We start from the raw sequence: 16,131 nt of genomic DNA on the forward strand, positions 1-16,131 counted from the left end.
ACTGCCGTTCCAAATAAACAAGCACAATTTAAACCTGTTAGACTAATGGTACCAAAAAAAAAACACAAAGGAATGTGCTTTTGTTGCATCATATTGCCGGTTCTACACTGGATATATCGGGTGGAAAAAATCAAAAACAAAAACAAAAGGTGTAGTAACGCAAAACACGTGCATGTTTGCTCTATGGAAGGAACGTTTTGGATATTTGGGTGTGCTTATGCTTTGGAGGTTATCACATCACATTCATCGCTCAACGCATGGAACAACAGCTGGAGGAAAGCGCACATAATCTATCGTTCGCCGCAAAATCCTCAGATGATCGCCCAAGTGTACACTGTACACTTTTGCAAATGTGTTTCGGTTTTCTGGTTTAAAACTGCAGACAGCAGCAGCAACAGCAGCAACAATACACACTAATTTTCCATTCACACAAAACAAAAACACAAACATTTAAACGTTATGATTCCCACCCTCCAGCGTTCCATGCTTAGGTACAACCTATTGAAGTTGAGCAGGTGAGCGTGGTGGTGCTCGTGATAAAGGGATCAGGAGAGGATAGAGGAGGAGCAGGACACAGGTTTTACGAGAAAGGAAGGAAGAAAGTGTTGCAAATCCGATACAAAAACCAAAATTGTACTTTGGACGAGCAAAATTGTTTCACTTACATTCCGGCACCGGTCGCGCATACATGAGTGTTTGTGTTTGTGTGTGTATATTGGTAGGAGAGCACGGTGAAGCAAGAGGTTTCGGTTGTGCGAAGATGACCGAGAATCGAGATTGATTTTATTTCATTTCAAAATCCAAACCAAAATTATTTTCGTGCATTCGTTACGCACATAAATTCGGAGGGTGGTTGTTGAAGATTTTTGGTTGTTGTTGTTGTTGTTGTTGTTATCCGAAGTTTGTTTCGGGTATGTTTATTTTGTGATTTTGTTTGTTTGTTTTGTAGAACCAACAAGTTTTTGACGGGGTACATGATGATGTTTTAGAAGATAGCATGAAAAATAGTTGATAAAAACGGAGTCTAAGTAAACTGAACGATGATTTACCATTTGTCTTTGTGTGAATTTGTATTTTGTTTGTGTGTATGTGTGCGTGTGTGTGTGGAAAAGTGTTGTATTTGTGTTTTGTCCCATTTTGAGCACACTAAATTAGATGGCAAAATTTACAGCATTTGCAATTCATATTAATTCGTAATTTATATGCCAACCACAACCTGAGAGACATTCCAACGGGAAAAATGAATCTCGCATTGTTGCACACTCCCTGCGGGGGAATTCTCTTACCATCTTCATTGTTTGATGGAAATCTCTGGGCAATAAAACAAATTACGTTCCATCAATTTTACTATTGCTGACCCTTAAACGTCAACCAAGGCAAAAGAGTGAATTCATTTATTTTGTCCGCACCGACATGTGCGGCTGCTAGAGCAAAGTCCACCATGCTGCTTAGCGTCCTGTAGCGTTTGACCAAGGCTTACGCTTCGCAAAATAAACATTCCCGAGAGGCAGCCGTGTATAAGTTGTTCCGTACCATCCACGCACACCGCCATGATTTATGGAGTTGGAATGCGAAGACGTAGGAGAAGCGCAGCGGGACTTGAACCAAAACCAATCTTACGGTTAAGAACGATTCGGATCCCGCACCGTGTGACTTCAGTGATCGTTTAGTCGAATGGCAAGAACGCGAGCCTAAGAAAGAAAAAAAAAACACACAAAGAGCACAGCAGCTCTTTTTCAAAGCTAAAGGAAGCGGTAGCACAAGAGAGAGTTGAACGCAAAAAGAAAGAAAAGAAAACACACATACACATAGGGCAAAGGATCGTGAAATTGTGATACGAACGAAAAACTCATCGAACCTGCAGCAGTCTTGCTCTCTGCGTGTTATTTCGATCCAAAATGAAAGATAAACTTCATGAATTATATGGTCCTCGGTGAGGCTTTTTCCACACCATGGATTTGTAGCTAACCGTTTCCTGCTTACACACGCACACGAGCGAAAACACGCAAACACGTGGTAAATATTATGATATTCTTCGAATAATAGTAATAACATTATGCTTCAACGAATCCAAGCTGAAAGGGACACAAGCCCTCAGAAGCGGCAGTAACAAAAAAACATCAAAAACCAACCGAACTCGCTGTTTATTCACGGTTAAACCTACGTCCTTTTCGGTTCTTCCTGTTCGTACACTGTCGGTGGGGCTTCGAGGGCAGTGAGATCTTGCCGAATGGTCGTGGCCGAAACGCGCTTGTGGTGCGTGTACCTTAGCTCAATTTGTGACTCTACTACACAGCGTGCGATTCGTAAGGATACATTCACACAAATCAAAACATTCTCTATTTGGATCAATCAGTCATCACATGGGCTGCGGTAATAGCAGGGACAAAGGTTCAGCAAAGTCTTCCCCTTATCTCGAACATTTGTTTGTACGATTGATTGCGGGTTTCCGGAGAAAACATGCTTTTCATAATAATCGCGAAAGTTAAGACGACCTTTCGAGGTTCGGGTCCCAATGGAGTGACCCGAATGTCGTGTTCAATGAACCACCAAAGAAGTGTCACATGTTATTTTATGAGTTTGCAACAACAGTTTGATCTCGTTAGCAGTTTGGCTGATTGTTCAGGTACGCTAAAACTCTAAAACATGAAATTCCTTAAAAAATAAATAACTTTCTGCATGTCAATTCATACATTTCCTAATGAATTTGCTTCAAAGTTTCCGGTTCGCCCTTCTGCACAATCCTATGAATGTGAGCAATAAACTCCGACTCTAAAAAAAAGTATCGCGGTCAAGCCAATAGCAATCAAAAAACTGTAATCGAGTAGGAAATGTGCACACATTTCGTTAACTGCAAACAGAACACCGATCCGAAAGTAACAGCCGGAACGACCACACTGACTAGCTAGTGCTGATTGAAAATGATTCACGGTCTGCCGACACGTTACTATAACATTAACTTTTAATGAAGATAAATTGCACAAATAATGAATAATTGGCTGCAAAGTGATTGATATTTAATGAAAACGGAGTCCCCGAAATAAGGCTGTTGGGCTCACGCTTCTGATTTTCGACGTGGAAGCGACGGCAGCTCCTTTCGTCCGGCAGTGGCCGCAGTCGAAGAAGGTAATAAACCGCCTCCAACCATAGGTATAGTAAGTTGGGTTCACCAGACAAAGTGGTCAAAGTACAGGTGAAGCTATATAGCATTGACTGGTAGAAGCTATCAAGTTTGATGAAGCATATCCTCGCTACGTAATACACTAGCATTGACGATAGTAGGATCTGTAGGGAACAACAAAACGGATCCATGCTCTTGGCTATGTTTCAAAAATCTTTTGGGAGGAACTAATAGAAATACATGGCGTTTTTTACGCATCATATAAGACCGAGTGATTGAACGTTTTCGTTTTGAGCCTTAATATTTAATGAAAGACATTTGACGGGGACGATGTGTTGTAGAGCTGTGTTATTGGATGCTGGGTGTATTTGATTTCATGTTATAATGGTTGTTGTTATTAAACAACCAGCGCAACAAGTTAGTATTAAATAACAGTTATAAAGTAAAACCATCAAACCTGAAACTGTTGTAGTGACTATTTTCACTGTTATGGGCTTTTTTGTGGAGGGTAGTAGCTTTTATATGTTATGTGATTAGTTTGGTTATATACTGTTGGTAAGTATGCATGTGTGAGATGATCATGTTTGTAAAAAAGTAATAGAATGCCGTCAACCATGATGAACATGATTGGCATATTTTGAGGAATTCCTAGCACTTGTATACCTGTCTCCCCGGTGGTCGTAGTGGCTGGCAACGACGGTGGACCACGGCCAATATTATTCACTGCAATAACATAGAACTCATACTCGGTGTACGGACTGAGCGTTCGTACGACGTAGAACATCGTAATAATGCCACTGATCTCACTGAACGCCTGCACATTGTCGCGCGATACAACAATCATCGTAGATATGGTGACCACCCACCGTCATCAGCCGACGCGTTCCCGGCACAACAACAAGGCACCCAAGAAAACATCCGTCCAATGTCGTGAAAGAGAAGAAGCAACATTCAAAATCATTAATAAACATGTCAATTATTCTGCGGCGCACTTGTCATTTCATGATCCAGCATCCGGTGAGTGATTGGAAAAATGATACACTCTTGCTTCAATCATGGTCCACTGGGGGTTAGGGACCAGATTGTTTGTTTTTTTCGTTCCTTGTTCTTACACGATACTTGCCTGATTTGCGTTCTTTGGCTTGTACTGTATAACGTAATACTGCAGATCTTCTGGCCCTTTGTAAGACCACTCGAGCCGAACCTGCGTAGCAGTTACTTCCGAAATTGTGACGTCCGTGGGCGCAGCTGGTAATGCTGGTATAAAATAAAGACGAAAAAAAAACAGTCAAAAAGTTAAAAAAAAGACGAAAGTGATTATTTACATCGCCAATCCATCAAGATCACAATTGGGTACGTATACCGCTGTGAACAGAAAGGTCTGTTTTGCTTGCCGACAAGGGCTGGACTTGTCACTTACATTGAACTTTGACCAGCGAGGTAGCTTCAATGACACCGAGGGACGATTGAGCGATGCAGGTGTAATTAGTGCTGACTCGTATGTCAGTCAGCTCCAGCACGTTCCGCCCAACGGGGACATCATTTTCCGGCGTTAAATCCTGATCAACGCCCTTGCGCCACTTGACAGACGGCATCGGCGACCCGACAGCTACGCAGGTGAGGGTCAGATTTGCTCCGAGCATAACCTCGTACACGGGCTCGGGTGGGCGCGAGAATGTCGGCGGTACGCGTCGTACCTTCACGTACAGTGGAGTCGGTTTTGTGTGCTCCGTTCCGATCGAGTTTTCCGCCACACACTCGTACTTGCCCATGTCACTTTCCTCGCTGTTGTCAATCTGTAGGCTTCCTGCAAATAGAACGACAAAGAGAAAGAGAGTGTGAAAGAGAGAAGCGAATGAAAAATAGGGAATCGTACAAATCAGCAATCACTTGATCGACTAAACGAGTGTTTGGTTGTGGTGAATCCAAAACTACGGATCGTATTTAGGAAACACGTTAATAAATTATGCCGGCTAACGTGGACACATGAACCGACACATGAAAGTATCGCATAATTTATGTTCCGTCTGGCGGAGAACACGCATGGAAATGGTTAGCAGGTTTGAAAGTAAGACGTACCCAAAACAGGTTGGAATCGATTTGCGAGCGAAATTTATTTTGATCATCACAGAAATGTCAATACAAGTTCAACAATGTTTCGTTTCTATCGTGAGCCCTTTGCGTAAAACAGCATTGGTATTGTCACAGAGGTACCAAAGCTTAAAGCATGGAAATAGGTTTATGACTGTGATGGAATGCGAAGTTCCATTCACCATAATTGCCCTTAGTGTCGAAATGTACTGTGATTTCACTAAATATAGTAACGTTAAAATAACAAAATCGATTGCAGCCACTGATAGAAATGTGTAGCGTAGTTTCAGCGATTAAACTATTCGGACAGTTTTTAATTTCATCATTCATCCTAAAAGACTGTTATTATTTACGTTGATTCATTTCACTACAAATGATACACTTTGTGAGCATAAAAAGTAGCAACCATAAACAGTTTAGGGTTTCATGCGTTTCTAAATTGATATGTGTTATACGCTTCGGTCGTAATTCTCTAGATAAATGGCCTTATTTCGGTGTAACGAAAGGGCGGTATTTAAAAGTCAGTGTGCCAGTTTGGTTTTCCAGATCCTCCAGCTTCACCAGGGGTGGGTCAGGGATCTAGTTGGTTGATTCTATACTGAACGTTTAGTGAATATATTTGATGAAGATAAAAGAAGACCATAGAAAGCAATCAAGACCTCTAATGGAGTGGCACATTAATGGGCAATATATGTTTTTGTTTTTTATATTACTCCGCCTTCGCTCACTGCAACCGAAACAACATGCGTTTGTTGATGTAGTAAAAACATTCAAATCACACACACACACACACACACACACACACACACACACACACACACACACACACACACAAACACATGAAATGCTCTTCCGCTGTAATGGGAAGCCAATTCGTTGCCCAAGGGAAATAGGTTCCAGTCTTACCTCGATCTCCACCAGGGCAGCAGAACAATCATTAATTTAGAGTGTCATCCCTACTCCTACATCCCTACCCTACCCACTCACCCTCTCAGAGATATCCCTTGGAAAATGGAGAACACAGCACATATTGTGCTCACCCACGTCACACCATCACGGATCGGCTACGCGAATGCGTTACGTGAACCGAAAGACACATTTAGTACTTTTACTTTTTGCGACCTTTCGTTCTGCCGCATGGCGCACGGTATTCTGATCCTCCCCCACCAGCGGGCACAGCGGCCAGTTACAAATAAGCTGCACATCCGAGTAGCGTCTGCGTGGCGAGTGGGATTTTTATCATAAAAATTCATAATTTATGTGTGCTGAAAATTTATCCGTTATTTATGCATGGGATTTTCTCGATGTGCTAAATGGACGCCCGAGATGTACGCGAAACGATGCGAAGTAACAGAAAAGTTTCACTAACCACAACCGTTCGTCGCCGCTGCTACCTTTTGCATGCGCACACATTGCACTCTGAAGGCGACACATACTCGCGCACAGTAACTGTTTGTTACTTGCATTCTACGACCGACAACGTGGTCGCGTGTTACGTTATGGCGCATAGGATTTTTTTTTCTTTTGCATTTTACTTCCCTTTCCATAGCAAGTAGACGGGAAAACAGTGGACTATCATGTAAAAGGAACATTGCAAATCATTTCGAAAAGCAATAAAAATATTAAAATTGGCAATATGTACGTAATTGGCCGTGTCCAAGGAACAGGAACACAACAACTCCTCATGTTAATTATCGTTATAGTAGATAAGCGAAATGATTATTTCTAGCTTTCGTTAGCTGCCATAGATTTGTGTAACCAAGAAAGAACGAACAGACTATTTGCCTTGAGTAAGGATTAATGAAACGTTATAAAATTTACTAAACCAATGCCACCGACGGTATATAGCTAATTTGTCCGTGAATATAATGCCAATAGTACTAGTCAGTCAGTAGCGGCTGTTCGGCGATTTTCCATGCCAAGAATGAAGATGTAGCATAGCCGGAGATGCATAGCCCGACCCGAAATTCCCCCTGTACACCTCTCACCATTTGTCCTTTTGCTTGATTTACGGTCTGCGAGCTTCCGCATTGACCCGTTTTGCAAATATTTTTTTTTCGCACCATCTCCGAAAATGGAAAGCTTTGTCAAACCGTAAGGCAGAATATCCGGGCGCTTTGGTCGTACTCACACAGAGACGAACGAAAATTCGGTAGGCTGACCGTCCCGTAGTCGGTTATTTTACTAAGGGAATTGCCAACGATACCATTGACCACACACACCACTGCTATGTGATTGAATGTGGTTGACCACGAGCGGTAAGGTGTGATGGGAGGGTGGTGGTGGGTGGAACAGAGAAATGCTAGTGGTAGATAAAAACATAAAACCACCAAGTAGCAGTCTCCTCGAACGACGGGCCATGCCGTGTGGATGGGGGTAAAACGATTTAAGAAAAGCGAATAGGCAGTTCGTTTAATTGGGCACTAATGTCGGAAGAGTGGGGATGGGAAGCAGTACGTAGGTACTCGGGCGTTGCTCAACGGGCGATAAACTTGATCAGCACAAGCAGGGGGAAAAAATCGTACATATTCCCATACCTCATGCACACCCTTACTTGGGGCCCGCGCTTGCCAGCGTTTGGGGCAGGGCGTGTGAGAGGTCTCTTTTTGAGCTCAGCAGCTACATCTAAAGCGGGAAAAGGTGGAAATCAAATTTATATGAAATTGCTTCCCATCCATCTATTCTGCCAACCTGGACTGTGCCCTACCGATGAGAAGGAGGAGTAGAAATACACACACACACATACACACCACGCCGTACACCGCGCTTTCCGGCCTTTGGAAAAATAACGAACCAATCTGTGGTCCAAGATGAAGTCCACCCGGAATCCAGTCGAGTGGACCTTTTTGTGGGTGGTGGAGGGGGGGGAGGAGGGGTCGGAGGAAATGAATTGATGGTTTGCGGAAAGGGCGTTGGAGGGAGGGGATTGGTTTGAGGAGAGGGGCACCAAGTGCTACTACCGCCGCTGTCGGGAGAATTTTAGAACGAAAGTTACCAAAGGGAAAAGCAATTTAACGATGATGATATGTGAACTTTTATGGAAATTGGTTCGTTCCGGTTGCCGGCAGGGTTTTAGAGTGCTTTTCCCGAGCCGCCGGGATTGGGAGGGGAGGAAGTTAAAATTGGAGAAGTGGAAGGCGGCGCATAAAAAAAAAAAAACAGAAGGAAAACATAAAAACCCACACCTAGCATAGGATGAAATGTACAGTGTATGGCGGCTGCCGAGATTCTCCGTCACTGCCACCATACAGACAGCTTCTTTGCCCGCTGCGGCCGACTGTGATGACTGCATCGGGATGTGGTGGTGCTGTTGGAGGAGATTCAAAGGCCATGCCTACTACTGTGTAGTAGTAGGGGTTGAATTTTGGGAAACGTTCCAAGGGGGTTTGGGCGGCAGGGGGGGGGGGGGGGGAGAGGTAGCCTTGGAGTGTGGCGCTTGTTATCTTGCCGTGAAATTGCTGTCTATGATTTGTTGCTGTCAGATACTGCTGCGATGCCCTTCCGGGGGTGTTGTATGTTTCGGAATCAGAAACACTAGCACACTGTCTATTTTTTCAAACAGGTCCAGGCAAGAGCGGCTGAAGCATGAGCAGTTTTCTCGTGAAGCTTTTAGCACTCCGCAGTTGGAGCGTTATAGTGGAAGCGAAGGTGTATTTCACGATTACAGCCGGAGCCTGGCAGGCTCATGTTAATGGAAATGTAATTTGGATTTAAATGTTTAGGGATGGGTGTTCATTGTAATGAAATGTTATTTTACATAATCAAATAATTGTTCTGCTTTGACTAGCGGGCAGTGGGTCCCGGTTGATAAGTACAGTGCTTCTTTGTGGGGGTATACAATGTATACATACATACCGAAATACTTGAAAGATATTTTATTGATGCAGTGTTTAATAATTTTGTAAGTCGAGTATTACAAATTTACAAAATAATTTTCCAATTATTGGTTATACTATACTGTATTTTTAGAGAGAAACCTCCAATTGATTATTGAAAAGGGTACACAAAAAAATCGAATTGGTGCGATTACGTCAAATGGAAGTTTAATCGAGTCGCAACAACTTTGTACATTATAAAGCAAAAACGATCAATTTTGTTGTGCCGTCTGGCGACCGCCGATGTTGTAGACCGTGTTGTCCTGTTTTTCCAAACCGTGGGGAGCGATTTATTGACATAAATTTGGCAACATTTATAAACAATACAGCAATGCCTGCAAATAAACAACGAAACTAGGCGCGCACCGAACGCAACATGCGCAACAACCTCCACCACCTTACCGCATTTGTTTTATTCCAGGTTTCCTCAACACCCCCCCCCCCCCCCCCAACTCTCTCACTCTCTCTCCTCACGCTCGTTTACTCGGTCCCTACAATTGCCAGCTAAATCTGGACCAAGTGCCAAGTGAATCATAAATAATTTCAATACAAAAAAGTGGCAAAAAATATGACTCCCCCCGGAATACACCATCATCGTTCGCGTCAATCGAACCATACCGATTGGTCTACCCTGGTTAAAAGGGTGAAACGATGGGAAAATTTCATACAACAACAAAAAATAAAATAAACAAAAACCGATCCAACCGAGGGGTTGGTTTGTGGGGCCTACAAAACCCGTCCAATCAGTGCACCCCGCGAGCTAGGACCGTTTGGGGACGGTGGTGGCGATAGAGCGGACGACCGGTTCGTATTACTCATTAATTAGCATGGGAAAATTTCGCCCATGATTAATGCATCACGATACCGAAAAATTCGGACCGAGCGTATTGGGTAGTGGAAAATTCATAAAGGTAGCCAAAACGGACCAAACACGGAACTGTGAATCGCATAAGACGCTGTACGTATTTACATTACATATGGCTATAGTGTGCTCCTCAATATAAAACGGCCATTACATCACCAGACTGTTGAATCAAACCTCAACGTACAACACTGACTACGGTCGAAGCACCAGTAACCAGCTTCATATGTATTTCCTATAACAAAAATCATTCAACTATAAGTTCAAAGAAGAAAAAAACTAACCCATCATAAAACTAATTAAAGATGGAATGTATCCTATGTACCGGTTAAGAGATGGAGTTCGAATGATGTTGCTATATCTGAAAGGCCTACATTAATTATTCCATCAACATGTCACTCTCGAACGAAATGTTACGCTTGAACATGTTTAAATGGTAGTACCGTAAAGAAGATCGGTCTCATTTACATTACATCGAAAAATGCTAGCCTGTTTTTGGTTGAGGTAACATTGCACCAACCATATGGATAAACATACAGTCTCGTGTAGTATCCACCGTGTGTGTGTGTTTCATTTCGGATAGCACCGTGTTTCATTGGTTTTTAGGGCAACCAAGAACGATGGTCAAAAAGATAGCATTTTCTGACCAACTTTCTTGGCAGTGGCAGTTGCATTAGGAGACAGAGCACCGAAACCATTTCGGTGTGTAAATTTGTGCTCCAACTGCTAACCGCACACCATGGACGGTGTATTTTGCACGTGTTTGCACTGTGGTAAGTGCAAAGAAGCTCCCTGTGTGTACACGGCATTTGCACAGTTGTGCGTGCGGGCAAAGTCGAGCAAGAATAAAGATGTATACGGTTTGCGAGTTGGCAGGAACAGCTTTGTAAGTAACATTAATTATTTACTAGTTCGCCCTGCAGCCATGTTCAGGTCCGATTCGATATTAAGTGATGCATCGACTTTGGTGTCCGCACAGTTCTCGGTTTGTTTTGGTTTCCTGCAGCTACATCGAGGCGAGCGAAGCCCGAGCACTTGGGAAGCGACTGTGTAAACGCTGCAAACAAAACGATACCAAGGATTGTTGTAGTCGATGCGCGAGGACAATCTTTGGTCCAATCGCTTGGGAAACCGCTTGGGGAAACCGCACCGAATCCATAATAAATGTAATGAACAAGCATCTCATTTACATTTGCCATTGGACAGTGTATCTAATCGTGTACTGGATGGACGTAAACGTAATGGAAGCAGCAGCTGTAGTGGAAGTTTGTTCGTACAATTTTCTCTCGACGACGCATCCCGAACTGTTGCACGGTACAGCATGTGTGGTATAGAAACGGAGGCATTGGGCAAACGTATAATTGGTTTCTCCGAACCCAAATGAACCATTAGATTAGACGGTATTACTTACGTCAGAGTATTTGCCGTCTTTCTACAACCCTATTGATGATTTTGGCGAAAAAGCATAAGCACTGCATAGCGGAAGAAATGAAGAAAAAGAAGGAGAAGAAGTATGGAATAGTTGCTTACCTTCACTGTTGATGCTGTAGCGTGGATTAGTCATATCAACGCGCTTCATGTCTTTCAGCCAGTAGATCTTTGGTGGAGGTGAACCAGTCGCCTTGCACTGCATCACAGCCGTATGGCCCGTTTCAATTACACGAATCGTGGGAAATTGTTTTATGACGGGGAATCCGGCCGGTGTTTTGTCTCCTGCAAAGGACGCAAAAAGGAACGAAACGTATTTACTACATCTATTTATGAGTGCACATGTGTGCGTATGTGTTGGTGAACGTATAGAATTGCAGACGTAAACGTACAACAGAATTGGTAAACGTACAGCACTGCCTTGACATTTACAGGCAGGAAGAATACACGAGAAGCGAATCTTATCGACAATTACAATGTATTATTAATGAGTTCCCAATTACTAGCTTGGATAAAACTTGTTTTTTTGTTGCTTTTTTAACAGAAGTGATCTTCGTATACATGATATTGATTATGGTTTTATTACAAGAATGTAGTTATATGTGTGTATATGTGTGTTTTGTTAGGTGAATGTTAATGAAAGACGGTTCAATTATTACGATTCAAATTGTTAATTGTCTGAGTGAAATTAAGCATCAAATGCCCCTTAATCGCTGTAAATACCGTCACCACAGGATACAAGGTAAAACATGGCAAAACAACTGACGTGGGAGCGCGTTATGTAGTTAAAGGTTATTACTGAATTTAATGAGAAAATGCGAATTCAGTAGCACTGAAAGCTTCCCGTCCATCTCCGTCGCGAGGACGAAGCGAGAACCAGCCTTAGGTATCACCATGTCACATTTCATTCGGCCAGCTCCAGCGACATGGGCGACAGAGTGTAGAAATAACTGGACAGATACCACGACAGGAAAAGGTGGCAGATAATAGGATACGCAGCGTCTGTTGCTGTGTTTGACCCGACAAACGGGCAGGCTTACGTCAAACACTCGGCGTGACATATTTCGCCGGCTCTAGGCCGGCACGGCTGATGTAGAAAGGGACACCGACACACCAGATACGTGTCCAATGTACGAATGTTGCTGTATTTCAAGAAACGTCTCATAGGGTCCGATGTTTTTAACGCTTCATTGGAGAAAACCGTCCCTTAGCTTGAAAATAAATCATGCGATGCCATGTCAAAAAGAATCTCCAGCCACGGCTCTCCTGGCTGGCATACGGCGGGCCCGTTCTGCCGCTATCACCCGCAAAAAAAGCAAACCGAGTAGTGGACATTTCATTTTATCTGTCCGTCCGAGAAAATGAAGAACGATGCGTAAATCATTGGCAAAGAAGGAAATGTACAGCAAGATGATGATTATTACATTTCCACGCGTTACGCCGTTTCGGTTTCAGTGTAAAGGCGGAAATAATTTATGGAGCAGATATGGAGAGAGAAAAAAAAACCCGACACGCAATCAAATGAGATAGATTGTAACTAGCAACAGAAAATAAAAGACTACGGCGCTTTCTAGTGAAAGGAAAATCTAGCTGCCAACAATATCTTGTCACCTAAGACTAAAATTGAATGAACAGCTTTGTATTTTTGAGTCACGAATTTACGTAAATGCGATAAATCCACATGCGATAAACCACCACAGGGCTATGATATGAAGGGCGTTCCCGAAGGGGTGAAGTGTCAACAGTACAGGCAGAGGAGCTCCGTGTTTTTCTTCCAGATTTTGTTGTAAAAAGACACAAGAAGATAGGCATTTTATAAGATAACAGCAGTTAATCGCCAAATTTGTTGATATAGTGAGAAAACCGCATAAAAAACGAAGTAAATTTAAGTAAAAAGAGTGGCGTCGGTTTAATCCATCGCGAGCTTAAGGCGCGTTTACACTTGACCCTGTGTCATACGACAGATTAGGGTGCTGCTACACTCCGCGAATTTTATGCACACACATCGAAATGACAGTCACACAGCAGCTGGAGGCAGTTAATGTTTTCTCCACAAAGGGGAGCAAGATTCGGTGGTAAAGATGAGTTTTTCATCTCAAATGGAGAATGCGCGATTGACTCGAAGCATGTCAGCGGATATATCAAAAACAAGCGTGGGGAAGCAGTTGCCTGCTTCTGGAATACCAACACTACGCGCTCCAATGGCCGCTGGGAACGCTGGCTCCGTAGTCTCTAAGACAGTGGAAGACTTACAGCGGGCGCTAGCAGCAGAGAAAGAGGAAAAGATGAAGCTCACCGTGCTTTTACAGGAACTACGAGCTCAAATTAGCATCATGATGAAAGAATCTCGAGAGACGAAGGAAGAGGCACGTCGTGATAAAGAAGAAGCCATCAGACATCGTGAGGAGTACAGGCGCGACATGGTACTAATCCGTGAGGAGAATACGAAACTCCTGGCCCAATTAATGGCAATGAAGGTAGTTACAACAACTGCAGGGAGCATTCCATCCGCTCCCTTATCGCAGAGGCAGCAATCTTCACCGCAGCCCTCTATGGCATCGGTAGTGGCAAATGGGGACACAGCGTCTACATCTCGCCAGGTGACGCTGACTCAAAGCCAGTATAGGAGGGCACCAATTCCTAATTTCGTGGAATCAGATGGTATTTGGCGCGAGGTGACTCGACGCAAGTCACGTCGGTCTGACAATCGCCGGAACGAGAGGGAATCTACGCAGTATCACCAAAGCGTGCATCAACCTCAACAAAGTTCCCGGGGCCAGCAGCATGGTGCGCAACATCGACCTCAGACGACACGTCCGAACCGGCAAGACATAATTGAGGTAACATCACATACAGGTAAAATGTGGTATCAGGTGTACAAACAAATACGTGAAGCACCTGAAATGGAGGAGATGAACGAAAAATTGCATATTGGTCGTCGTACAGCCAAGCTCAATCTACGCATGAAAGTGGCTCGTAGTATTGACAGTTCTGAAGCGATGGCACGCATACAAGGAGTTCTACGAGATGAGGGCTCAGTCCGTGTACTCACCCAGATGACTGAGGTCATCATAACGAATGTAGATCCCTTAGCAAATGACGGAGACATTCGAAGCGCCATCGGGAACGTGACAGGGTCTGCTTCGAGCATCGCGACTTTACAACTATGGCAGCTGTCAGATGGTACTCAGAGGGCACGAGTTCGCTTGCCCCTGGCTCATGCAAAACTAATAATTGGACTGCGCCTAAAGGTGTTATACACCATGTGTGGAGTGAAAGAAGCTCCTCAGACTCCCATAGAAAAACTGCGTTGCTATCGGTGTTTGGAAAGGGGCCATGTGTCGCGAGACTGTCACAGCCCAGTCGATCGTTCGAACGTATGTATCCGCTGCGGTACTAGTGGTCACTTAGCGACCACCTGCGAGGCAGAAGTACGTTGCGCTTCTTGTGCTGGCCCGCATCGTGTGGGCAGTGCTCAATGTGTTCAGTCTAATTCTCAATGATGATTACGCTGCAAATTAATATTTCGAACTGTAGTACTTCGCAGAATCTTATGCTTCAAGCAGCGAAGGAACAACATGCTGATGTGATACTAGTATCGGAGCTATACCGACAGCCACCAAATAATGGTAATTGGGCGGTGGACTCATCGGGAAGAGTAGCGGTGGTAGCTGCTGGATCTCGACCAATCCAGCGGATGTGGGGCAGCGCTGTACCGGGTCTAGTTGCTGCTGACATTGGTGGTATAACCTTCATCAGCTGCTATGCTTCTCCTCGAATGACTGTTGCTGAGTTTGAAGAATTCCTTAACGCAGTTGAAATCGAAGTAAGTGCGCACCCTAACGTAGTGCTAGGAGGGGATTTCAACGCCTGGCATGAGGCTTGGGGAAGCGCTAGGACGAAGCGAAAAGGCGAGGAGCTGCTCAATACCGTCGAACAGCTCGGGCTAATAGTGCTAAACCGTGGTAATACCTCAACTTTCACCGGACGAGGAATAGCAGGAGAAAGCGTGATAGACGTGACTTTTGCAAGCCCATCGATTGTGCGCTACAATACATGGGAAGTGCTGAAAAGTTATTCGTATAGTGATCATCGTTATGTCCGATTTTCTGTTGACAGCTCATCTGTTTTAGGCAATGGTATACAACTTCATCGTCATCAACACCAAATTCAACCACAGCAGCGTCGTTTTCATCGACAAACTCCTGCACACCGATGGAAACCTCGTTGGCGCCGCGCTGGCCGGCGATGGAAGGTGGGGCAATTTCTACCGGAATCTTTTTGTTTCGCTCTCGAAGCAGTCCACTTCGCGGAGATTGCAAGGACTCCCGAGACACTTCAGGTGGCTCTCTCTAGGGCGTGTGATGTAGCAATGGAACGCGTCAGTTCATCGACACCCTACTATCAAACAAAACCTCAGGTATATTGGTGGACGCCAGAGATAGCACAATTACGTGAGCTCTGCAAAGAGGCTAGCGACAATGCTCATTCACGTGTGGACCCTGATGAGAGAGCAGCAGCATCGGAAATTCATCAAGAGAGGCGAAGTGAGCTGAAACGTGCCATAACTACCACCAAGGCGCAGCTATTTCAACAGCTAATAGACGAGGTTAATGCGAACGTGTATGGTTCGGGTTATCAGGTCGTCACCTCTCACTTGCGCGGTAGTCACACTCCTCCCGAATTGGATCGCGAAGTGTTGGAGCGCATAGTCACCGACCTGTTTCCTGACCACGATTCATTCGATTGGCCCA

General features: G+C 44.2%; 1 protein-coding gene across 27 annotated transcripts in view; it reads right to left on the reverse strand.

Annotated features, from left to right (window-relative positions):
• LOC1279520 (tyrosine-protein phosphatase Lar) overlaps window positions 1–16,131 on the reverse strand; it is a 234,157-nt gene that overhangs the window by 43,681 nt on the left and 174,345 nt on the right. For 26 of the 27 annotated variants that reach the window (XM_061660324.1, XM_061660321.1, XM_061660322.1 and 23 more), the window contains 4 exons: window positions 11,480–11,662; window positions 4,542–4,928; window positions 4,245–4,378; window positions 3,785–3,935 (listed from right to left, as the gene is read on the reverse strand). In XM_061660324.1, coding sequence (XP_061516308.1) covers window positions 3,785–3,935; window positions 4,245–4,378; window positions 4,542–4,928; window positions 11,480–11,662 — 855 coding nt within the window. Of the gene's footprint in view, window positions 1–665; window positions 3,751–3,784; window positions 3,936–4,244; window positions 4,379–4,541; window positions 4,929–11,479; window positions 11,663–16,131 lie in introns of those variants that run through there. The other variant, XM_061660344.1, reaches the window with a different exon arrangement.

Source organism: Anopheles gambiae, chromosome 3 (assembly GCF_943734735.2).
Source record: "Anopheles gambiae chromosome 3, idAnoGambNW_F1_1, whole genome shotgun sequence".
In the NCBI taxonomy this organism is placed as follows: domain Eukaryota; kingdom Metazoa; phylum Arthropoda; class Insecta; order Diptera; family Culicidae; genus Anopheles; species Anopheles gambiae.